Here is a 25,901-nt window from a genome sequence, read left to right on the forward strand (position 1 = left end):
CGTGACTTACGGCCGCCCGTCGTAGCGCGTCTTTGGGCTCGAATGCCGGGGCGGGAGTCCAAGCGGGAGCGCTCCTGCTGCTGCTCCGCTGGCCGGGATGACCCAGTCGGTGGTCGTACAGGGTGAGCTGCCCCCTTGTCCCCCGGGTCGCCGCGGAGCCCAGGCACCTGCTTGTCTTCCTAACGTGCTTCTCTCTCTTCCCCGCCGCCGGCCGCAGTCGGGCAGTGCGGAAACCAGATCGGCTGCTGCTTCTGGGATCTGGCGCTGAGGGAGCACGCCGCGGTCAACCAGGTACGCGCTCGCCCTGAGACCCTCTCCTGTCACCCGGGTCGGCCAGCGGAGGAGGAAGGGTTGGTTCACTTGAGGCTTGGCTCTCGCTATGGTCTCGCTTCGGGGCCCCGACTGAGCTGGACTCGCTGTGTAGACCATGCTGGTCTCATTTGAGCGATCTTATCTATGCCATAAATTGCCTTTATATCTTTATCATAAGTTGCATAGGATCTTCTCATGCGGAACGTAGCAAGTTTGATTTTAAACCAACGTTGCTGTAAGTCACAGGTAGAAGACACTGGCCAAAGAGTTTGGTCTTGGGTTTCCCTAATCCTCAGAGGTCCTTTTTTTTTTTTTTTTTTTTAACGTTTTTGAAAGGGAGTAGGTTCTATAGGTGAAAGCGCTATAAAATAGATAACATAGCAGGCGATCGAGTATCCCAGGGAATTCTCACTTGGTGTGCCAGCTGTACAGTCCTATAGGGCATACATTTTTCATCTCTCTCTCAGATTTAACCAGGAGTTCTATTGGTATCTTACTCTTCAGACGCAATTGGAAGAACCGACCTGGCTTTCTTTGTCTCAGAGCTGCACGGTGGCCCTTTTGGCGTTGTAGAATTACTAAAATTCGAAGGACTTGAGAGAAAATAAACTTAAATGCTATACTTGTTTTATGTTTAGAAAGGAATTTATGACGATGCACTCAGCAGTTTCTTCAGGAACGTGGATACCAGGTAAGGGGATGAGAGTCCTTCTCTACATTGGCATTGATTCCTCCCTGTCGGGTCAGCAGAGTGGAGGGATTGCTTACCGGGTTCTGGAAGCAGTCCCCGGCTGTGATGGTGTCAGCCATGTCTGCTGATATGACTGAAGACTGTTCTCTAGTCACATTTTCATGCCTACTGAATAGCAGGCTTCCTTGACAGGCTTCAGTAAGGACCACAAGGAGCCTTTAAAGAGACTGCATTAACTTTGGAGTGATGTTTTAGTCAGAGAAACCTCAAGTTTTCAGTGAGGGTACCATGTCATGGGTTGGTTTTTATTGACTATTTGACTTTAGAACAGTTTCTCAACCCATGGATTGAGACCCCTAAGGGTCCAACAACCCTTTCATGGGGGTCACATGAAGAAGAGCTACTACAGGGAGGTGGGTGTCATTTAGAGCAGTTCACTTACGAGAGGCCCTCAATATCCTCCCCCTCAAGTACGTGTTCGTAGATGTGTCTGGGTCATAGTTCTTTCACATGCTTCTCACTAGCTCACTACCACACCTTCCTTTCCTGATAGTCGCGTCTTCGGTTATTACCTAGTTGAATAGAACTGGATAGGCCATGCGAGGGGACGAAGAGAGAAACAGAGGTGGGGGCAGAAGGTCAGTATGTGACATAAAAGCAGGAAGGAAGCTTTGGGGAGAGAAACAAAACCAGAAATGTTTGAAAAATGATAAAATGAAACCAAATTCTTTGCAAGTTAATAAAATAAAATTTATTACATATTTGACAGTCTGGGGTTTTCATGTAATTCTACCTTGTGTGTCATATACTTTTAAATGAAAGCATTGTATTTCCTCAGTCTAGAGTTTGGAGAGGAGGGAAAGGCATGGGCATCTCTCTTCTGTGGTGTGGGTTCCAGCCTCTGTTCCACAGGTGTGGTACCCAAAAACCCTTATGAAAACTGCTACCACATATTTGTATATACCTGCCTATCAAATTAATCCTTTTTAACAACATGATAGGAATATACCAGTAATGGAGGCATGACAAAACAGATAGCAAATACTTGGACACATAAGGTCTTGTTGCAGGTGTTTATCTTCATGGATAATAGGCACATGAACAAATGGAGATAGCTGTATTTAAACAAAACTCTCCTTAGCAAAGCGGGCAGCTGATTGGCGTTGACCTGGGGATTGTAGTTCGCTTACTGCTGGCCTGTCATACCTGTGTTTAATCAGCTCCTCATCTAGTCTCTGTCTTGTGAATTATATTGACCTGTACGCTAGGCTTATTCACAGGTTGTAGTAAAATTCTAGAAATAGACTGAGTGGTATGTAGTCTTATATCATTTGATGTGTTGGCCGCAGCAGAATAGCTAATTAACAATAACTTAAACAAGAAAGAAACCCACTTATCTCACAAAACTGGAAATGCCTCAAAGACATAGATACTGAGGCTGGCAAGGTGGCGCAGCAGGTCAGGGGGTTGCTGCCAAGCTGAGGACTTGAGTTTGATTCCCCTGGACCAGTATGACAGAAGGGGAATGTGAAAGCGAACACTACCAGTCCTGGGAAGTCTCATGACCCTTTCTCAATTTCTTTATGTTTCAGAGTGGGTGGTGATGGCAGCAATATTTCCAAAGGAAGAATATCTTCATTAAAAGCACGAGTAAGATGCATTCTCTAGGGTTCTTACTTTGTAACATGGCAGTAAAATTTGAGTTAATTGTTTCTCTGCAAGTTTGTCTTTCCCTTCTGGTTGTTGGTTAGTAGTCTTTGATTTTAAGAAAAGGAAAGGTTAACCAGGTGTTGGTGGTGCACGCCTTTAATCTTACAATAGATTACATGAAGAAATATTTTAATTAACCTTAAATTGTAAAAAAGAACAATATAATTTACAGCTCATTAATTCTTGAATTTATATATTACTAGAGAAAATATTCCAAATTTAAATTCTTTTTTTTTTTCAGGCAGTTTTGATTGACATGGAAGAGGGAGTAGTTAATGAAATTCTCCAAGGACCACTGAGAGATGTGTTTGACAGCAAACAACTCATCACTGATATTTCTGGCTCAGGAAACAATTGGTGAGAACATACTAAATGTCATTTGAAAAAGTCCTAATAGGTCCTGCTGTAATGAAAGCAAAGTGCAGTTTGCCACACAAAAGTATCAGCCTTTCTGCCTCATCTTTTAATAATTAGTTGGTGATGATGCTTTATGATGCTCAGAAGCTGCCAGGTTTTACTTTCAATCCCATTTCTGTTTTTTTTTTTTAAATAGAAAACTAATCATGAGAAATTGATACCCTAAATTCTTAAATGTTTTAAGTACTTTTAAAAATTACTCATATTCAACAGCAACACTAATTGCAAAAAGCCCACAAACTCATGGAGACTGAGCAATGCTCAAGTGAATTACCACTGGATCAAGGAAGAAATAAAGAAATTAAACACTTCTAAAATTTATTGAAAATGACCACATAACATATGCAAACTTATGATACAGAATGAAAGCAGTGCTTAAGAGGAAAGTTCAAGCACTAAATGCCTACATAAAGAAGTTAGAAAAATCCCACACTAGCAAATTAAAAAAGCACCTGAAAGCCCAGAACAAAAAGAAGCAGACTAGCCCAGAAGGGCTAGACAACAAGAAATAATCAAACTGAGAGCTGAATTCAACAAAATAGAAACAAAACAATACAAAGAATCAATGAGACAAAGTGTTGGTTCTTCAAGAAAATCAACAAAATAAACAAACCTTATCCACACTAACCAAAAGGCAGAGAGAAAATATCCAAATTAATAAAATTAGAAATAAAAAGGGGATATAACAACAGACAATGAGGTAATCCAAAGAATCATCAGATCATACTTCTAACACCTGTACTCCACAAAATTGGAAAACTTAAAGGAAATGGACAATTTTCTGGATAAGTATCACATACCAAAACTAAAGACCAGATAAGCAAGTTAAATAGGCCTATAACTGCTAAGGAAATAGAAACAATCATCAGAAGTCTCCCAACCAAAAAAAAAGCCCGGGACCAGATGTTTTCAGTGCAGAATTCTACCAGATTTTCAATAACATCAAATTGTTCCAAACAACAGAAACAGAAGAAACATTGCCAAACTCTTTTTACAAGGCTACAGTTACCCTGATACTCAAACTACAAAAAGACACAACTAAGAAAGAGAATTACAAACTAGTCTCCTTCGTGAACATTGATGCAAAAATACTCAATAAAATACTGGCAAACCGAATCCAAGAACGCATCAAAAAAAAAAAAAAAAATCATCCACCATGATCAGGTAGGCTTCATCCCAGAGATGCAGGGATGCTTCACCATGAAAAATTCATCAATATAATCCACCATATAAACAAGCTGAAAGAATAAAACCACCTGCTCATCTCATTAGATGCTGAAAAAGCCTTTGACAGAATTCAACACCCCTTCATGATAAAGGTCTTGGAAAGAGCAGGGATACAGGAGCATACCTAAATATAAAAAAGGCAATACACAGCAAGCCAACAGCAATATCAAACAAAATGGAGAGAAACTCACAGCCATCCCACTAAAATCAGGAACAAGATTGTCCACTTTCCCCATATGTATTCAAATAATACTTGATGTTCTAGCTAGAACAATAAGACAAAAAAAGTAGATCAAGGGGATACAAATTGTAAAAGAAGTCAAACTTTTACTATTTGCTGATGATATGATAGTATTCATAAGTGACCTCAAAAATTCTACCAGGGAACTCGTAAACTGATAAACACCTTCAGTAATATAGCAGGATACAAACAAGATCAACTAAAAAAAAAAAATCAGTAGCCTTCCTTTATACAAATGATAAACAGACTGAAAATGAAATCAGAGAATCATCACCCTTTACAATAGCCACAAATAACAAAATATCTTGGGGTAACTTTAGCCAAAAACCTGTATGACAAGAACTTTAAATCATTGAGGAAAGAAATCAGCACAGCAGAAAGATGGAAAGATCTCCCATGCTCTTGGATAGGTAGGATTAACAGTAAAAATGGCAATCTTATCAAAAAGCAATCTACAAATTCAATGCAATATCCATCAGAATCCCAGCAAAATTCTTCACAGACCTTAAAAGAACAATATTCAACTTCACATGGAAAATTTTTTTAAAAACTCAGAATAGCCAAAACAATCCTGTACAATAAACTTCTGGAGGTATTACAATCCCTGACTTCAAACTCTAACATAGGGCAATAGTAATGAATCCCAGCACTCCAGAGGTAGAGGTAGGTGGATCTCTGTGAGTTTGAGACCAGCCTGGTCTACAAGAGCTAGTTCCAGGACAACTAGGACTATTATACAAATAAACCCTGTCCCGAAAAACCAAAAAAAGAGGTTGGTAATTGGCATAAAAATACACAGGATGACCAATGGAATAGAATCAAACACCTGGATATCAATCAACACACCTACGAACACCTGAAAAAAAGAAAGCATCTTCAACAAATGGTGCTTGCGTAATTGGATATTGACATGTAGAAGAATGCAAATAGATCCTTATCTATTGCCATGCATAAAACTCAAGTCCAAATGGATTAAAGACCTAAAACCAACCACACTGACCCTCATAGAAGAAAAAGTAGGAAGTATACTTAAATGCATTGTCACAGGAGATCAATTCCTAAATATACCTCTAGTAGTACAGACACTGTGAACAACAGTTAATAAATGGGACTTCCTGAAACTGAGAAGCTTCTGTAAAGCAAAGGACATGGTCAACAAGACAAAAAAACAACAGCCTGCAGAATGGGAAAAAGTCTTCATCAGCTCCACATCTGGTCTCCAAAATATACAAAGAAGTAGAATTAACAGAAAGATCCAAAGCAAACCAGGATCCTCCTATCCAGGCTGATACAGGCTGTCTTAAATATATGACCTTTTTATGGGGAAAGCCACGCCCAACAGTTAAAGAATTCACACCAATTTTTTGTTGTTGCTTAAAAATTAATTGCTTCATGTTGTTTGTTCAGATGTATAGTTTATTAAAGCATGAATTTGAATTCGAAATTCCATGTATCAGGAGACCAGGGACCAGTCACTTAAGAAATGAGCCTTCCTCTGGTTGTGTACAATCATGTAATGTTTGCACTGTATGAAGCTGTGTGTAGCGGGGAGATCTTTTATCTTGTGTTGTATCATAGTGGTGCTCCAAGATTTGATTAACAGACCGCTCAGACTCTTCACTGTCATTTTCAACTGTTGCCATTTCATCTGCTAATGTGATGTGACCAGCTTTTCCCATTTTAAACCAGATAAATTAGTTTGAAATTTTTCATTTTGTTGTCTGTTGAGCTGACCTCATTCTTCTTTTTAATATGTAAATTCACTATGGTTCAGAGTTTAGTTTAAATGGAAACAAAACTAAATTCTTATTTTTTTATAATTTATTTGGAGAAAAATTGTAAATACGATTAGAAAACAATAGTTAATTCCCGTTGCTTACTTATCAGGATTTTTGAGAATTTTTGGTATGTAATCAATCTATAATAAATAGAATTTATTACATGAAAGAATAGATTTCTTAGTACAATTTAAATAGTTTCTCCATTTTTGTTCAATCTTTATTTAGAGCAGAAATAATAAAATCAAATAATAAATCAAGGATTTTTTTTTTTAATCTGTGTTCTTAATTTCAGGGCTGTGGGTCACAAGGTTTTTGGAAGTCTTTACCGGGAACAGATCCTAGAAAAGCTCCGCAAGTCAGCAGAGCAGTGTGACTGCTTGCAGTGTTTCTTCGTCATACACTCCATGGGAGGAGGTAGGAGTCACTCATTTGCCTGTAAGGAAGTTACATGTGAGTGGGAATTTATTTTGCAAACATCAGTCTTATTTTTGGACCTGATGCCTACAACTGAGCAGGCAGGCATGTCCAGCCTTTTCACACTGAGACACAGTATCAACTAGAGGCTTCATGCACAAGCACCATGCACAGAAAAACAACCTCATAATGCTTCACATACCATGTTGGGCCACATTCATAGCTAGCCTAGAGTTCATACGACCCATGATGTAGACTGGTTTACATGATAGGTATATGTATGCTGCAGTGTTTGCATATTTCATCTTAAAAGTTTGTGAAGGTGGGGCTAAGATAGCTTATTGAATAAAATGTTTATACCATAAGCATGAGGACCTGAGTTTGAGCCTCAGAACCCACATAAAAAGGCTGGGTGTGGAGGCACATGCTTGTAATTTCAGGGAGCAAGAGACAGATGGGCCCCCGGGGTTCAATGGACAACTAACTCCAGGTCAGTGGGAGACTGTATCAAGCAAAGTAGTGGATGGCATTTGAATAATATCTGGTATTGTCTTTTGGCCTCCATATGTACACATATCTGCAGTGCATGAGCACACACACAAAGAAGTATGTATACACAGAAAAAAGCATGTACACATAAAAAATTGTGAGAATCTCACTGTGAGCCTATTTTTCTTTTTTTAATTTTGAATTTTTTTCACTTTTAGATTCTCTTGTAATATTTCAAACACACTCCAGTATGCGTGCACTTTTGAGAAATGCTTCTTTGTTCCTATATCCCAAGTGGAGTTGAGCTTTTCTGGCATGTTCTTATGTGGCTTGCCATTATGAGGATACTAATAACTTTTATTAACCACCTTCAAACCTTCCCACACCTCCCTCCAATAAGAAAACTGAAGATAAAAGAAATGACTTCAGTCAGTTCCTTAAAGAGCACCCATTCCTCAGTAGTAACTGCTGAGCTTGAAACATGGTCTGCATTGCTTTGTGTTCCTAGATGAGTCTCTAATTTGGAATGGAAGTGTTTTGCTCTCCTGTTCATTAAACAGAAACAAGGTTAGTGTGATAATTTTAAAATGGTAATATTAACAAGGTTTGGAAGAAAAAATTTACATCCTTTTCTTCCTAAACTGAGATTAAGATTTTACATTCTGAGGCTTGCAAAAATGACATTATCATATACAATGTTTCCAGTGAAGAACCAGGTAATAGAGTTATAAAAAGGGGGAGGGGGAGGGGGAGGGCAGGCCCAAGGCCCACATGATGCACTCACCTGGGAGTTTTGGTCCACATTTTAACATAATAAATTATATATATGTATAAACACAATTCAGAAAACTACTTATTCTATTACATATGACACATTGCTACTTCCTCCTGTTTCAACTTAAAAACACTCTTACTAACTTTATCACTAAGTATCATAGAAATAAGTTATAGAATCCACTTTTTTCCTTTAAGTCCTTAAAAATTTCTAAATTTGTATAAATGTGACTTTAAACATTAAAGTTATTAATGAGATTTCTAGGGTTTCTTCATTTAAATGAGCATTAGGAACATGTGTGAAACTTTGTAAACAAGATGAACATATTTTATTAGGCGTTTGAAGTTTCTTGATGACATGATAGTTTTCTGTGTCATTGAGACAATATGTATCTTGAGACCAAAGTGTTGTGCCCAGATTATGAACCCCAGAGAGAGACCACCAGAGAAGCCCAGACTGTAATAAGCAAGGTTTAATTAGCATGATACAAACATGTTTGGAACCCGTCTCTGACCCCGCTGCAGTGAGGTAGAGAGGAGTTGTATCTCCTCTGTGGGGTAAGCGTTTAAAGGCGTAACTACAAAGAGGCTTTCTGAAGCGGCTTTGGCACGGTACAAGGTCTTTTGCTCTCACCCATCCTTGTTCTTAGAGCAAGGCCATCTTTATCAGCCTGTACCAGTTGGCTGGCTGGGCCGAGCTAAGTGACCTTGTGCTCGGAATCTCCCTGGTGGGAGAGGGGAAGGCCACTGTCTTCCTGGAAAAACATTCTGCTAGGAAATTTCTTCTCGCCCCTTTGAGAATAAGGGGTGAGAGTCCTACAAAGGCTGTCAGTTTTGTTTTCGTTTTTTAAGTTGCTTTTATCAGGAATACTGGGTGCTCTCTTAGTTGAATTTTTCATGTTCAGTTTATTTGTTATCTAATGACTTAAATACAAAAGAAGATTAGAGAAAGCCATCCCAGACTCATGCTCAGAACCTGAGATGGAATTCTGCACCTGAGCCTTGGCAGCCTTGCCTGTGCTCTCTGGGTCCTCCAGAATTAGACTTCAAACCGTTTGTGTTGTTTGTTGTTTTCTTCTTAAAATGCCGCTTCTTAGGAACAGGATCTGGACTTGGCACGTTTCTGCTAAAGGTGCTCGAAGATGAATTCCCAGAAGTGTACAGATTTGTGACAGCAGTTTATCCTTCCAGCGAGGACGATGTCATCACCTCGCCTTACAACAGCATGCTGGCCATGAAGGAACTGAATGAGCATGCAGACTGTGTGCTGCCCATTGACAACCAAGTAAGAAATGGTACTGGACTCCGGACATATTTTATATTCACTCAGTTCTGTGTTATATACATGCATTTGTGTCTGTTCGGTATTCTCTTCAGTTTTTAACCTTCTCTGTCTAAGAGAAAGAATAAGTTTAAATTATTTTTCTTTTCTTGCCTAGTAAAATGCCGTCTAAGTGATTCACTAGTAGTTTCTCACCCAATATTATTTTTTTTCTCAAGTCTTTATTTGACATCATTAGCAAAATTGATCTTGTAACTTCTGGCAAGTTGGGTGCAGCTGTGAAGCCTAAGAGTCTAGTTACCACGAATGTGGGGACTGTTACAAAGTGCCCCAAGAAGCCTTTTGACGCAATGAACAACATTGTGGCAAATCTGCTCCTCAGCCTGACAAGGTAACCCTCTCAGGACTTTGGCAAAGTCACTGTGCCTTTGCAATGTTTACATTTAGTGGTATTTTATTCTTTTGTTTGATTTGGGGACACTGTTAAATCTAGTTCTTGAATGTATTGAAACAAGCACTGAACCACTAAGCTACAGGCCCAGCCCCATTGCGTTTATTTGGTTTTTCTAAGTTGTTGGAGCTTCTTTTATTTGTCTGACATGTTTTTATTAGTTCTATGAGAATTTCTACAACATAATTTAGTCATACTAACCCTCCTAACCCCTCCTCCTGCCCAACTTTGTGTCTGATTTTTGTTCCCATCAAGGCCAATTTTTGCTACTCATTTTGTGTTGTGTTTTCATGTGTTAGAATGGTAAGCCAGCAATTCTCCAAGATTGTTACTTGGAACACTAGTGGGAGTTCCATGCTCAGCAGCCTCACGGTAGACATGCTGCCACTGCTATGAACCAGCCAATCTATACATCTTTGTCATTGGAGACAAAACATTTCCATGTCTTGGGTCTCAAATCTCTCAAGCAGTTAAGATTGATCATGATTTTATGATTATGAGTATATTAATCAAACCATTAATAAATATAGTAATATTTCCACATTAAGCAATGGTCCTGTAGGTGTTGAACTCATTGTATCTGTTTTTAAAAGATACTTTTGCTTGTATAATGAACAAGTATAGTAGATGTTGCTTCACATTAGAAATCTTGAAATAAGAATTGCTAAGAAGGAATGTGAGAAGACAGCCTGCCGAATTGTGGTTTTAAATGAAAACATTTCTCATTGTTCTGATGTTGGCCTTTAGCTCTGCAAGATTTGAGGGATCCCTTAATATGGACTTGAATGAGATCAGCATGAACTTGGTTCCTTTCCCTCAACTTCATTATCTTGTGTCAAGCCTTACACCTCTGTATACTCTGGCAGATGTGAACATTCCCCCTCGAAGGTAAGGTAGAACTGGCTTCCATTTTCCTGAGAACATGAAGTGAAATTTCAGTGAAAAAAAATTTATATTAACTCAGATTATTTATATCATTTTTTTGGCGAGAATCATATAAAATGTAGTTAGTGACAGTCATTTTTATTAGGCAAATATTTATTTAGAAGTAAATTGTTTTAAAACGTAGTGTTAAACTGAAGCTAAACCTGATAACTAAATTTTTTGACTTTTGAAAATTAATAGAATCTGGCAGGCTTGAATCCTGATTCTGTTGCTAGTTGTAGGATCTTGGGCAAATGTCTTAAATTCCTCATCTTACTGTGTATGGGGTAGATGAAATGGTATCTTTTAAAGTTCTTAACCACAGCCAATCACCATAAAAGGCTTTATATGTATTGCATATTATTTTCAGACCACCTTGAAGATGTTTTCAGGGCCAGACTTGATAACACTTGCCTTTAATCCCAGCTCTCAGGAGGTAGAGGTAGGCAGATCTCTTATGAGTTTGAGGCCAGCATAGCAAGTGGCGTGCCAGATCCACATGGTGAGATCCTCTCTCAAAAAAAAAAGTGAAAAAATGTCTTTAGGCTGGCGTGGTTGTACACACCTATAATACTAGCACTTGGGGGCTAGGCCAGTCTGGGATACACAGTGAGACTATCTCAAAAAATTACAAAAAACAAAGTAGCTGGATGTCGCTCAGTTAGTAGAGCTGCCTAGCATTCATAAAGCCCTGGAAACCCCCAGAACCCACATGATGGCTCATAGCTATCTGTAACTCCAGTTTCAGGGGTTCTGACACCTCTTCTGGTCTCCAGGATCACCAGGCATGCCTGTGTGGTGCAAACACACGGCTTAAACAGATAACATGAATGAATGGATGGATGGATGGATGGATGGATGGATGGATGGATGGATGGATGATTTTTTAAAAAGAAAAGATGCTTTTAGCTTATACAGTGATGATGAGCTTCAAAGGCTCACACTGGTATTTGCTGTGGGAGACTGTAAATGAGAAAGAAATTAAAAATACTTTTTTATTACTATCTTTATTACATTTTTAAATTTTTATTTTGTGTGTGCCATGGTGTGTTTGAGGAACAGAAAGCACCTTGTTGGATTCAGTTCTCTCCATTATGGGGTCCTGGGAATTGAATCCAGGTTGCCGGGCTTAACAGCAAGCACCTGCTGAGCCATCTTGTGGGCCCAAAGGGTTGTTTTGTTGTTGTTTTAAGATTTTTTTTTTTTAAATTAAGTGTATGTTGTGAGTGTGTATGTGAGCATGAGTGCAGGTGCCTACAGATCCACTGGGTACTGGGACTTGAACTCGGGCCCTCTGCAGAACAACACACACTCCTAACCATGGAGCTGTCTCGCTAGCCCTCAGAAATTTCTTTTTACAATTAAAGTTTTGATAGCAGTTCTATACTTCAGGAGTATTACAAGTGATGCTAATAAACTTTATTTTAGCAAAAGGGCCTTTGGCACCAGCCAGTATCTGCCAGGGATCCCATAATGATCTCAGCAGGGGAAGCGGTGTGCGGTGTATGGGTGGTGATCGCTGATTGGTCAGTGCACATCAGCACAGCCTGATTAACATGGACACCGAATGAATACTGGTAGTAAACTTTTTTTCTCCCATTTTTTTGAGGCAGGATTTCTCTTTGTAGTTCTGGCTGTTCTGGAAACTCTTGCTCTGTAGACCAGGCTGACCTCAAACTCAGAAGTCCGCTGACTTCTGCCTCCTGAGTGCTGGGATTATTAAAGGCACATGCCACCACACCCAGCAGTAATAAACTAGTATTAAGTGAATTTTTTATATTTAAAGTTAATCTTTATTTCTAAGTTCAGCATAATGAAAAATGAATGTGTTTGACTTGATTCTCTAATTTAAATATTTTAAAGTCAGTGAGCTATTCTGTAATCTGCTTGGTATATTTTGATATAAATAATACTTCTATCAACATTTTAATTTTAATTGTGATAGTTTGTGGTAATTGATGTTTATTAAAGTTTTAGTAAAAATCCACAAGGACCTTTTAAAATATGCTAATTTGTCATGGTGTCCTTTTCTGTTGTTAGGGTTTGATGGGTTTATTTCCTTTGTTTCCGACATCTGCCTTACTGTAGGTAACCCAGGAGCTGCCATGCGGTGTATATTTTCATTCTGTGGTTATGTGTAGAAGAAAGAGACACATTCTGTGTAAACAGTGGTGCTTTCCTGTTGTAGATTGGACCAGATGTTTTCAGATGCCTTTAGTAAAGATCACCAGCTCATCCAAGCAGACCCCAGGCATAGTCTCTACCTCGCCTGTGCCCTCATCGTTAGAGGAAATGTGCAGATTTCAGATCTTCGCAGAAATATTGAAAGGTTTGGTTTTTATTTTTAAGATAATTCACGTGTACAGGTTAGGGCAGTATAGTGCATAGTAGTTAAGAAAGCCTCTGTTGAAATTATAGTAAAATGTGGCCCGAGGTAAGTGGCTCCTTAAGTACAGAGCCTCGTTTTTGTCAGCACTAAGGGAGACATGAGGTGCTTCTTCATACTGTCGCATGATGCTGCAGCTTTGTTTGTGTGTTTCATTTTTAAAGCAATCTTATTTTCCTTACCAGTCCCAGTTCCCTCTCCCTTCTGTCCTCCTTCTCCCCCCATCTCTCCACCCCACCCCTCATACACTCCTCAGAGAGGGTGAGGCTTCCCATGGGGAGTCAAGAAAGTCTGTCACATCACATTAAGGCGGGATCTCGCCCCTCCCCTCTGTATCTAGACTGAACAAGGTATTCCTCCATAGGGCATGGGCTCCAAAGAGCCAACTCATGCACTAGGGACAAATACTGGTTCCACTGCTAGTGGCCCCATAAACTGCCCAAGCCACACAACTGTCACTCACGTTCAGAGGGCCTAGTTCAGTTCTCTGCAGGTTCCCCAGCTGTCATTCCAGAGTCAGTGAGCTCCCACTAGCTCGAGTCAGCCCTTTCTGTGGGTTTCCCCTTCATGGCTTTGGGCCCTTTGCTCGTAATATAGCTCCTCACTCTCTATGACTGGACTCCAGGAGTTTGGCCCAGTGCTTAGTTGTGAATCTCTGCATCTGCTTCCATCAGTTACTGAATGAAGGTTCTAGATGCTGCCAGTTTTGAAGACAGATGGCAGATTCCAAATGACATAGTTAGACCTGTGCTTCTACTGATGTCTTGTTTGCTTATGTGGACTGAGCTGCTGTAATATCATTCTTTGTACCTTAGTTCTTACCTTAGGATTTTTGTATTTCAGATTGAAACCTGCTCTGCATTTTGTCTCCTGGAATCAAGAAGGCTGGAAGACTAGCCTGTGTTCAGTGCCACCTGTGGGTCACTCCCATTCGTTATTAGCTTTAGCAAACAACACGTGCGTGAAGCCCACCTTCATGGAGCTGAGAGAAAGGTTCATGAGGCTCTACAAGAAAAAGGTAATTGCACACCTTGTAACTGCGCTCACTTTGGTGGAGATGATTGGAAGTCAGGGCTAACGCTGTCCAGCGTATCTGTTACATTTGTTGTAAGCAAAGAGAAGTTTGTGTATCTACGTTAAATGAGAAATTCCATGAATTCTTAGGATTTAAGCAATATACTATTCTTGTTTAAAAGAAATCATTTATTCAACAATTTCACAAATGTGTAAAATGTATTCTGATTATATTCCTCCCACACTGCTCTCGCCCTCCCCCCACCACCACCACTTCTTCCCAACAAGTTCCCTAGTTTCACACTGAGTTTGATTAGGTTGCTTGCACGAGCGCAAGTGTGGATGTTTCTGATGTGGGCTGTTTACCAGTGACTACATCACTGAGCAAGAATGACTCTCCCTTCCCCAGCAAACATTGACTACCAGTAGCTCTGCACAAGGAGTGGGGCCTAGGAGACCCTCCCCAGTCCACGTCACACTCTTGGCAACCACAGCTACTGCGAGTCCAGGAGCACAGTGGCCATGTCTAGAACCTAAGCTCACAAAGCTCTTTCTCATACTCTGGCTTATAGTCTTTCTACACTATCTTCTACAGTGTGCCCTGAGCCTTGGTGAGCCTGGGGTGTGGGAGGAAGGGGTTCTGTAGATGTCTGTCCATTTATAGCTCATACTCGATACTCAATTATTCTCCGCATTTTGACTGGTCTCTGCACCATCCACTAGAAGGAAAAGAAAGCCTTTATGATCAATATTGAGAGCAGCACTATTCTATGAATATAAATATAAATGGACAGTTTTTCAACATGTCCATTTAGCAAACCAATGACAAATATTGTCCCTTACATCCTGTGACTTTCTGAGTCTTGGACTTTTGTCCTGGGTTACAGCTCCAATGGAGGGGGCCTCAAATCCAATCAGAAATGGGTTGGCCAACCCCATTATCACCCATGCCACTCTTGTACAGTAGACACAGCTTTAGGCAAAATATTTGACTTAAGTTCCTGCTTCCAGTTTAGAGCTGAATGTTGTATGCGTCTAAAATGCATTTAATCTTTCACTCTTTCCTACACACGTAGTATCTACTTTGATCATACTTCCTGTGATCCTCTCCTCTTCCCTTCCAGCTGAACCCCTTCTGCTTCTCAGTCTCTACCTTCAAGTCTTTGTGTGTGTGTGTTCCTCCACTGTAATTTATTAGGGTTCCTTGAATGAATGTGGAGGGCTTACTTAAGCAAGGCTTTTACAAGTGGATTTACGACTGAGAACTGCCTCACTCCTTCCTCAGCAACTGCTTAGAGCTCCTAAGGAGGGATGGGTGAATGATAGAGGATTTTAACAATATTTGTTTTATGGGGCAGTTGTATGTCTTAAGTTCCTGAGATGGTAATGTTGTCTTTTTTCGATCGCAGGCTCACCTCCATCACTATCTTCAAGTTGACGGAATGGAGGAATGTGCTTTTGCAGAAGCTGTGTCCTCTCTGTCAGCTCTCATACAGGAGTATAATGAACTCGATGCCACAAAGAGCATGCCTGTGCTGGATGTGCCTCGGCTAAGCGTGGCCTTGTGAAAGAAGCAGCTAAACATGCACTGTTACTTTCTCTGGCTCACATTCGTTTTCCCTTGTCTTTCAGCGTTGTCTGTGATTCTGAAAGCCCAGTTTATTTTTCACAGTATCAGGAAGTTAGGAAGTATTTTATCTAAAACAATGGCTTCTATTTTGTTTATACACACACACACACACACACACACACACACACACACCGGTGTATGGGATCACTTGTAGCATTTGTCAAAATTAAGAGAGAGCCTGATGTGATACACCATGAAATCCAGTGTGCCTGACATGCAGGAGGACTGTGCTCAGGACCAGCCTGGGCTGCGCAGTGAGAGCCGGTGGAGGGAGAGGGTTCTTCATCTCTCTTTCCCCATCGCCTCTTTTTGCCGCCTCACACTGGTGAACGCCTCAGGAAAGCTGTACATATCTTTTCTGTATTTATCTTTATCTTTTCGTGCTCTGCTTAAATGCTGGGAAAGCAGGTCCTAGGAATGGGAGATCGGTGTGTGTCCTGTTTGGACTTTGGGGAGTCTTTACTAAAGCTGATAAGCCGTTGTTCTGTTCTTTGAGTAGTAACATGTCTATACTCAAGAGATCACAACTTAGACATACAGTCACTTGTAAAATAGTTGAAAAGCAGATGTTCAGCTCCTCATCGACACTGAGCAGGACACCGCTGAGCTTGGTATCTTCTTCTGAATGTCGTAGTAAATGCTCATTATTTACTGAAATGATTCCAGACTCCATAATATTTTGAATCTTTAATGTTGTTTTTAGTCGCATTTATATTTCAGATCCATTGTTTGGTTTATCCTTCAAGGAAATAATTTTTGGGGAAAAAATCCTTTTCAAGAAAAACTAATCTGTTGTATGCTTTGTTTATTAATAGTTCATGTTTCTTCCCTTTGCTAAGTTATTGTTATATTTTTGGCTTTTATATTGATAGTTTAGATTTTTTATAGTATTTGGTATAAAAACTGCATTATTACAGTTATTAGCAGTAGTCCCAGACATTCCATTTTCTCCTTCCTACAAGCATCTTAGCTGATATTCAGAACATGACAATGAATATTATACATTTATAGTATCTTATTCTAAGAATCTTCCCTTTAATATCATGTGATAGGATCTGATAGATTGTATTGCCAGGTACAGAATACAATTTTAAATTATGTCTTTTTATAGCTATATAAAAAATGTTCTTGTAAATTGTATTTTTATTATATATTAAATCCTTATGTGGTATCATATATGTGTATATTACATAATTATAGAGATCCTCTAGAAATGAGTTGTATTTAAATTTTTTCAGGCATTCCCTTTTGTTTTAGAATATTTTTTAGAAACTTCTGATGTCACAAACAAAGCAACCAAAGAATAACTAGTGGCTCTTTCTGCTTTAAATCCATTAGATAAATGTTTCATCCTTTTATAGTTACTTTAGTTTTTTGATTATATGACGTGAATGACTTAGCCTTACACTTTCCTCCCTATATTTGGCTTTATAGAATCCTGAGCTCAGAAAACATATCTCCTGGTTCTCTGCAGTCTCTCTGGCACACACAAGATGTGACCCAGAGCATCCGCCACTGAAAGGACCCTTCACTGGGGCAGTCGAACCGAACAGTGATCATCTTAGACTTGTTGGGGACGCAGCATCTCTTGTCCAGGCATATTCCACAAAAGGTCGGTCTGTAACTCCGAGTACTTGAGCATCCAGAAAAAACGAATTTCTCAGCTTTGGAGAGTTGGAAAGTGGGTTGACATGTTTTTCCTCTGGGGATCTGAAAAGATAAATGAAGTAAAAAGGTCATTCTTTAAATTTGACTACAGTAACAAGGATTTTATAGCAGGTACTAGCCGTTATTTCTTGGGCATTACGAGTAGTTGTTCGTGCCATCTAGGACCCTCTTCTGTGACATACCCTCGCCCCTTCATGCTTTCAGATGCCCTGGTGCTTCTCGTTCTTTTATTCAGTTGTACAATAAATGAAAACTTACTTGTTTTGTTACATTTAAAGAGCTGTGTCTTATTAAATGTCACTTACCTAAGGCTTAGCAAATTCCCTAAAACATATCACTCAGTTTGGGTGGGTGAATAAATGAATGAATATCTTTTGTTAATTTTAAAGACTTATTTATTTCTAGTTTACACTTATGGGTGTCTTGCCTGCATGTATGTCTGTGCACCACTTGTGTACCTGGTGCCTACAGAGACCAGAAGGTATCAGATCCCCTGGAACTAGAGTTACAGATGGTTGTGAGCCTGCTTGTGTGTGCTAAAAATCCAATATGGGTCCTCTGAAAGAACAGTCCATGTTAACTGCTGAGCCATCTCTCCAGCCCCCATGAATAGGCAGCTTATTCCCTTTAAAGCTGAGTTATCAACTTGATAATACAATAGGGACTACCTTGAGTATAATACAGTTTATATCATTTCTAAAAATTAGTCTTTTCTATGTGTGCTTAAGTGCATACACAAAAATAAATTTAAAAAATCAATCCATTAAGACAATTCTCTTGCAGCACCAGGCATGGTGTCACACCCCTTTAATTCCAGCACTCTGGAGGCAGAGGCAGGTGGATCTCTGAGTTTGAGGCCAACCTGGGCTACATAGTCAGTTCTAGGACAGTATAGAGAGACCCTGTCTCCAAAAAAATAAATAAAAAGATAATTCTCTTGCTTCAGTCAAGAAGTAGTACCAGCTCTACTACTTTATGCTAGTTGTAGGACAGCATGGCCTTCAGCAAGTTTCTTCTAACATGCACAGAGCATTTTGGTGTGGTCCTCCAAGGCAACAGTCATATGTAACTGTAAACAGAACTGCTTTCATGCTATGGTATAATAACTGGAATTTTATGCTTAATACTTTGGTCATACTTCTATAATTAGGATGAACAAGAAAATAGAGAAACCCTGCCCCCAAAAACCAAACAAACAGAATATGGGTCTTGAGCAGCCCAGTGTCTTGTAACCCTCCACGCATACCATTCCTTCAGAGTAGGTATCTCTTGGATTCTATGTAGCCCAGTCTGTCCCAGAATTCACTCTGTAGGCCAGGCTGGCTTCAATTCAGAGATCCGCCTGCCTCTGCTGGGATTAAAGGCTCGTACCACCACCACCCAACAAGCCCCACTTCACTAAACTGAAAGAACACCTATAATCCCACTACTATATACAATTTTCCCTGTAGAGTTGAGCTAGGTCAACACCTGTTGTCCTCTGAGACAATTTGACTTAAGAGTCAGTCACAGTGAGGTGGTTTTGTTTGATGAGATTCAAACACTCTCCCTCCCTCGAGAATACATACACCTTAATTACTTTTCAGGTACTTAACACAAGCACAATTCACTTAAGTCTGGTTACACTGTACCTTCACTGTCTTGGCTATATTACTGTTGCAGGGCTGAATATAGCATAGCCTCTTCTCTCTTCTCATTTCACAGTTGCTGTTTTCATTGGTTACCCTGTTAGAAATTCCCATTCCACACGTTCTGGAGCAGGGAGTCCACTTCGTTGCTTGCACAAGGCACTTTTTTTTCCAAGTAAGCGGGAGGTTCCTGTAAGCTAACATAAATGGGAGACTGCATATGTGTGCACATATGTACTTATCCTGGACTTCATTTTTTTTTTTTTTTTTTTTTTTTTTTTTTGGTTTTTCGAGACAGGGTTTCTCTGTGGCTTTGGAGCCTGTCCTGGAACTAGCTCTTGTAGACCAGGCTGGTCTCGAACCTGGACTTCATTTTTAAACCTAAAGTCGGTAGGTATCTAAAAGTTCTAAGGCTTTTTGCATGAAAGGATAAACACTTATATTCTAAGTCATCCTTCCCTTCCTGGTACCTACATTTCCTCTCTCCGTCAAGTGTGGCTGTGTAGTTTCTAGGGAATAGATTCATCTGACATCATTCTGCCCACCCATCCTCAAGGATTAGACTGCTTCCGATCGGTATCTGTCTTTTGTTTGCTCTTGCCTGATATTTCCAACAGATACCGAGGTGAACGTTGGTAGGATTAGGGAATTCAGGATAGTAAGCAGAATAGTGTGGGTTTTCTTTCCTTGAGACCTGGTTTTGCTGTGCCGCTCAGACTACCTGCTAACTCGCTCGCAGTCCTGCCTTCCAACCCTTAGGAAAACAGGCACTATGCCTGTATCACCATGGCTGGTGTAGTATTATGATCTTAGTATTTAAATTCCATGATATGTTCAAGATCTAAAATAAAATATTTAAGAATGAGACAATAAAATCAGTTCTCTTCCACTTTAAAATCTACTCTTAGAAAATTGTAGTCAAGGTGAGATGCACAGGCCTTGGTGTGCCAATTCTGTCGCCAATTCTGTCCTTTCCCCGTTATGCGGAGCTCAAATCCAGGTCGCCAGGCTTGCACCGCAAGTCTCACCTGTCCATCATGGAAATTTATAACAATACTGCACTCTGAAGCCTGTGCTGCCTGATGAAAGTGGCTTCCCGATGCTGCCCTCGGTGTAACAGTGAGCAATGGAAGTGGAAACAAAGACACCGGGAGGCAGACAACAGTCAAAGCCCTCACTGCAGGAAGCAGATTAGCCTGACACATCTGCAGTAGGTAAAGGTATCCTCGATTACTGCATTGCTGATAACCCTGCTTACAGATAAACCAGGGCCTGCAGTTCAGGAATTAGTTCAACATTCATTAAAAACCAAAGAAATTATGAGATTAATAAAACAAAAGCTTAGTGTTTATGAGCACTGAGAAAAACGTGAGGGAGGGATGATGCCATTGCTTGCTTTGTACTGGCCTGGCAAACGCTAGATTCCAACAATAGACCTTATTAGTTATTATCACACATACGATTCCAGCAATAGACCGTACTAGTTATTACCACACATACATGTTTAAGGCATAAGCTCCCACTGACATTCACTGTAAAAGCCAAATTCCCATGCAGTCAGAAACACGTTCTCACGAGTAAGCAAAGGAGAGTCATGGCGGACCTAGCATACAGAGTTTGAAACAGAGTTAGGAGACTGTCTCACTTCTTTGTAGCTCACCATTTGGGAGTTTGTGGGAACATGAGTAATGCCATGCTGTTAGCTGAGTAACCATGTGAACAACCTGGAAATTGTCTAACTAACTCACACAACCAGAATCCTGGAGTAAGTTTTTTGTTCATTGCATCTTTAAATATCTAAAACTCCGAATAATTTTTACTAACAGCATAATGAAGGTGGGCCTAGAGGAACTCCTGTCTGGAAAATTCTCCAGCGTATGAGTAGGACATCATTTATGCCTGCAGCCCTCGTGCTCAGGATAAGTACTCAGGAGTCTCGCTTTGCAGCCTGACTACCGTGGCCTGCTTTAAAGTGAAGAAGACTGGAGCCCTTGTCAGTTTTGAAAATAATGTTTTGAACCTCAAAATGTGTTAGTCCTCAGAAAAGAAAAAAACCTTTTAAAATCAACTTTTCATTTCTGCTAGTACCGTATAAAAAGCTTGGAAAATGCCGGAACTGAATGGTCAAACTTCTTGCCCATAATTACAAATGAAAGGTTTTTAGGATACATGTAAACAGTATTTGTTTAGTATTCCTAAGGTGTTGGGGATAAACAGAGTAAGATTTTAGAAATTCCCTAATCTGGGAGGTTTTAAAAATCAGACCCTTTTATTTTCAAAACCAAAATGTAAAGTTTTCTTTTCAGACACTTGGAATATACCTACCTGCCTAAAGCAAACACTACATGGGTACACTGTAAATCTCTAACCATCAGCCAGTGAGTTCTTACTGCATAAAAGGAATCAGAAAGTCATCCATGGGGGCATCCCTGCTAAGGTCACCTGGCCCTGCTCTGTAGTCTGCAGGGCGCCCCGTGACTGTGGCCCTGGGCTACGGTTTTAAGGCTCACCTGGCCCTGCTCTGTAGTCTGTGGAGCGCCCCGTGACTGGCCTACAGTTTTGAGGCTCACCTGGCCCTACTCTGTAGCCTGCAGGGCGCCCTATGACTGTGGCCCTGGGCTACGGTTTTGAGGCTCACCTGGCACTGCTCTGTAGCCTGCAGAGTGCCCTTGTTGCGATGGTCCCAGGCCACAGTTGGTTGTACCAGCTCTCCTTACACCTTCAGCTGCAGAACAGTTGCTGCCAGACAGCCTGGGAATGAACAGGGGCGTGCAGCCAATTGCACCACCCACACAGAGGCAACTGAACAGTGGGTGGGGCTGAAATACTTGGCCATTCTGATAATGGACCCTGTTGAACTCACATCCAACAGCCACAAGATCTGGAAAACAACAACAACAACAGCAGCAGCAGAACATAAATAAATCAAACTATATGGCTTGGCTGGAGAGACCTACTCCAGTTGTAACTGTCTCTTATGAATGTGGTTCTTAATTCTGTAAGCCTCTTTGGAATCTCCTTCACAGAGCATCTATAGAAAGGTTAAAATGGGGTGTTTGTATTTTTGTGTAGGCTAAAATCCCCAAATGGTCACTTCCAAAAAAAACCCCAAAAGTTGGAGTAAAGGCAGCTGTTCAAAGTTCTAAGCTTGGCAGTGAGACAGTTATAAATAAACGGTTGATGCCTGGTGAGACAGTTCCCCTGGATGCATAGATACAGGCCAGAATGTGTCCACAGGCGGGGCTGGAGAGCCACTTAACTAACTGTAGTCCTGTGAGGTAACCGGAAGTCGGATCCCTTTCAGGATCAGCCTTTTCCAAACGTGCCCTACCAGCCCCTTAGGAACAACTGGAGTGCTTTCAAAGAATCCGTGGAAACTCTTCATGACACTGGGGTGTGTGACATCAGTGGACAATCAGCAGTGGCTGGAACAGATGCCTTGGCATGACTTGGGCCGTACAGGAAGTGGCTGTGCTCTGGCTTTTTGTCACTTAGAAAAATAAAGTTAGCTTCACAGTGTTCTTGGTAGCACAGTAAAATATGCTAACTTTATTAAACCCTCCCCATTTCTGTTTAATTACATTCTTATGACAAAGTAAATACATCATATTCAGTGTGCCAAGTATAATAGTATTAGGAGACAAAGGGGTCAAGTTTTCAGTTGGAACTTTCCTTAAACAGTTGTTGGGTAAACTGTGGGTGCTGAGACTTGGGTCTTGTGGAGGTGTCTTCTTGAAACTGGGCAGAAGTCACTAATTGTCACTGCTAAGAAAAAAAGTGTTTGTTGCCAGTGACGTAAGTCACACTTCCTAGTAAAAGAATTCTGGAAAACTGCTATCCACCACTGACATCTTTCTAGCCACCAACTGTGCCAACTTTCCGCTGAGAGCGATTGCTTAAAGGGCATATATTTATTATTTACACAGTCTTGGCATTTTCCAAATACCCAGAGCAGAGAATAACAAAACCGCGCACAGGTCAAAAACCAAGTCCGAGCGGATTCTGTATTTGCTTTAGGTTTTTAAGATAAGGTTTCTTTCCCCTTGGGCTCCATTCCCATCACCTACATAGCCACTCATGACCATCACTAACTCCAGACTCAAGGGACCCAACACCCTCTTCTGACCTCCGAGAGGAGCCAGCTGCACATGTGGTGTACAGACACGTATGAAAGCTGAGCAACCAAACACATCAAAATGAAAAATGTTAAAGGCGGGGGGGGGGGTCTTCCCAAGTGTCCCAGACTGGCCTCAAACTCCCAATCCTCCTGCCTCAGCCTCCTCAGTGCTAGAAGTATGTGTGAGCCAGCCCAGTGGGTTTGAGGTATTTTATTAGAATTAAAAGTTTGTTGGGGGCTGGAGAGATGGCTCAGAGGTTAAGAGCACTGGATGCTCTTCCAGAAGTCCTGAGTTCAATTCCCAGCAACCACATGGTGGCTCACAATCATCTAAAATGAGATCTGTTGCCCTCTTCTGGCATGCAAGAATACATGATGCAAGCAGAATGTTTCATACATAATAAAGAAAAAAAAAGGTTTTTGGGTCTGAGCAGTGGTGGCACACGCCTTTAATCCTAACACTTGGGAGCAGAGGCAGGTGGGTCTCTGTGAGTTCAAGGCCAGCCTGGTCTACAGAGTGAGTTCCAGGACAGTCAGTGCTGTCACACAGAGAAATCCTGTCTTGAAAAATTAAAAAAACAAAACAAAAACAAAAAAATGTTTGTTGGTTTGGTCTCAGATACCATGATGCAGCTAATTTCTAAGGAGCTACCTGCCACACGTGAGTCTATCAGAAGCATGCGTAAGTGTGTCTGAAGAGCATGTTACTGTAGTCCTCCCGCTTCTTATTGTGTGCCTGTGTGAAGCCAAGTTTTCCTCAGATGTCAACCAGAAAAGCAAACCTTTGCTTGGCAAAGAGGCAGATGTGAGGGTCTACTCATCTTTTGAGCTAGACATTTGGAACGTTTACAAAAATGTAAGACAGCATTCTCTTCACTAAAATATTATTTGCTGTCAGTCATTGTTTATAAGAAAATATATTATTATTATTAGCTTGTATTCGATGTGTTTCATTTAAACAAACTTTAAAATTACAAATTCATTAAATGTCAACTGACAAAAGCCCACATTAGCAGAAGCTCTAGTCCTCAGGATTGCTAGTTCTGTGGGGGAGATGCCCGGACCTTAAAACAAGTGTGACAGTCAGTCAGTGTTCTACGTCAGAAGTCAACAAATGTTCCATGAAAGACTGAATGGCTTAGTCATCCCAGCCCACGTGGTCTCTACACTGGTTTGCTCTGTGTAGCAGACATAGATTGCCAATGACAGCCCAAGCTGTGGTCTAGGTTAGCTCTGGGCAATAGTTGAGGTCCTAGTTCTAAATTGCCTCCCTCATCTGCCGTTAAAGATCTTGTGTTGTATGTGAAGCCGCTTGTGGGAAGATACATCACAGCTGGCCAGAGGGAAGGTAACACAGAAAGTCCACATCCTCATCATGTTTTACATCCCTGTGATTTGTTTGTTTTTACATCCTGACCCAAGTTTCCCCTCCCCTCCTCCCAGGGCTCTGCCCCCTCCCCCATCCACTCCTCCTTCTGAAGAGAAACATCCATGCATTTTAAAAGACGATTATTTTCTCCTTTCATGAAAGGCTGGATTCAGATTAATTTCAGACAGGATTAACAAAAGCTGTCATTTTTAGGTCAGACCCTAGTTACGTGACGTTTGCTCTATGTGATCAGGAAAAGCGGCTACCTGAGCCAGACTTGGTGGCACATGCATTTCATCCCGGCATTCAAGGCAGAGGCAGTTGGATCTCTGTGAGTTCTGGGCCAGCTAGAGCTGTGTAGAGAGATACTGTCTCAAAAGTAAAACAAAACAAAAAACAACAAAACCCAGCTACCTGAGAACTGCGAGATAACAATGAGGCTTTCAAACACGTGTCTCTGAATTCCAAACGTTACCCGGTACACTCGAACCAGCCCACCGGTGCACGGAAACGGCATCTGTCACGTATTTAGCTACACTAAATTCACACTCTGAATTACGGGGGGCAGGAAGATGTCTCAATGCAGCCTTTCCCAGTGGGTCCAGAAGACACTTACATGCACACACTCCTGTCTCGTACCTAGGCGTGTCCGCCGAGTAGTCGCAGTACAGCCCTTTGTGAGGGTCGCAGAGGTCGGCTTCATTACACACGTCTCCTTGTTGCTTGGCGCAGACTTTGCAACATCCGCAGCCATCCCTCACCAAGCTCACCCCAGGAGGACAGCTGGGCTTCTGAGGAGGACATTGGCAGGGCCAGTGACAGACCTGTTTCGGGTGCGATGTTTCTACAGGCCCTCCTTCAGGGGTCGTGTCTGATGGCACAGTGCCCTGCGCCCTGCAGCAGAGCTTCATTTGGTGATAAAGGTGATGTTAGAAAAGGTTCCTGAGACTCACAGGTCTGTAGGAGATGCATGCCAAACAGGTGGTGAGGGATAGTATCGGTATTGGGCATGCGCACTCCCTGACTCCTCACTGGGTTTCTGTCTCTGCCCTCCACGCTGCTCCTCCGTCTCCTGAACTGCTTTGATTTTATCCCCCTGAGCTCTGCACTGGAACCTCCTCGGGTAGGATCGCTCTCTCCCTCACTTCGTCTCTTCTCCCAACCAGCTCACTCTTCTGAAGGCACCAAACGTGCCTGTTTTACTGCTCCACTTAGATGGTAAACGGCCAGCGCCAACTTGCCCTCCTCCTCCACGCATCTTTTCCATCCATACAAATGTCCATTGTATTTTTCAAAATCACCTTCCGCACTGGATCAGGCTGGACTCACATGCTAGCATCCAATTTCATTGATAAACCTCGTTGATGGCACCTTTC

At 41.2% G+C, this 25,901-nt stretch overlaps 2 protein-coding genes across 4 annotated transcripts in view; one reads left to right on the forward strand and one right to left on the reverse strand.

Annotated features, from left to right (window-relative positions):
• Tube1 (tubulin epsilon 1) lies at positions 1-17,792 on the forward strand. Of its 3 annotated transcripts, XM_038340437.1 has the most exons (12): positions 1-122; positions 218-291; positions 951-1,003; positions 2,596-2,653; positions 2,955-3,070; positions 6,672-6,793; positions 9,154-9,341; positions 9,557-9,729; positions 10,537-10,677; positions 12,902-13,042; positions 13,943-14,117; positions 15,523-17,792. In XM_038340437.1, the coding sequence occupies exons 1-12, from the start codon at positions 98-100 to the stop codon at positions 15,679-15,681; spliced, it is 1,425 nt and encodes a 474-aa protein (XP_038196365.1). In that variant the 5' UTR covers positions 1-97; the 3' UTR covers positions 15,682-17,792. The 3 variants fall into 3 exon arrangements, with proteins under 3 accessions (XP_038196365.1, XP_038196366.1, XP_038196367.1); XM_038340438.1 differs by lacking the exon at positions 1-122 and having other exon boundaries at positions 212-291; positions 817-1,003; XM_038340439.1 differs by lacking the exons at positions 1-122; positions 2,596-2,653 and having other exon boundaries at positions 212-291; positions 817-1,003.
• Positions 16,416-25,901, reverse strand: part of Ccn6 (cellular communication network factor 6) — an 11,936-nt gene continuing 2,450 nt past the window's right edge. The window contains exons 2-5 of the mRNA XM_038340440.1: positions 25,142-25,430; positions 21,678-21,920; positions 19,043-19,236; positions 16,416-17,453 (exon numbers count right to left, since the gene is read on the reverse strand). Coding sequence (XP_038196368.1) covers positions 17,172-17,453; positions 19,043-19,236; positions 21,678-21,920; positions 25,142-25,430 — 1,008 coding nt within the window. The 3' untranslated portion in view covers positions 16,416-17,171. The remainder of the gene's footprint in view (positions 17,454-19,042; positions 19,237-21,677; positions 21,921-25,141; positions 25,431-25,901) is intronic.

Source organism: Arvicola amphibius, chromosome 8, assembly GCF_903992535.2.
Source record: "Arvicola amphibius chromosome 8, mArvAmp1.2, whole genome shotgun sequence".
Taxonomy (NCBI): Eukaryota; Metazoa; Chordata; class Mammalia; order Rodentia; family Cricetidae; genus Arvicola; species Arvicola amphibius.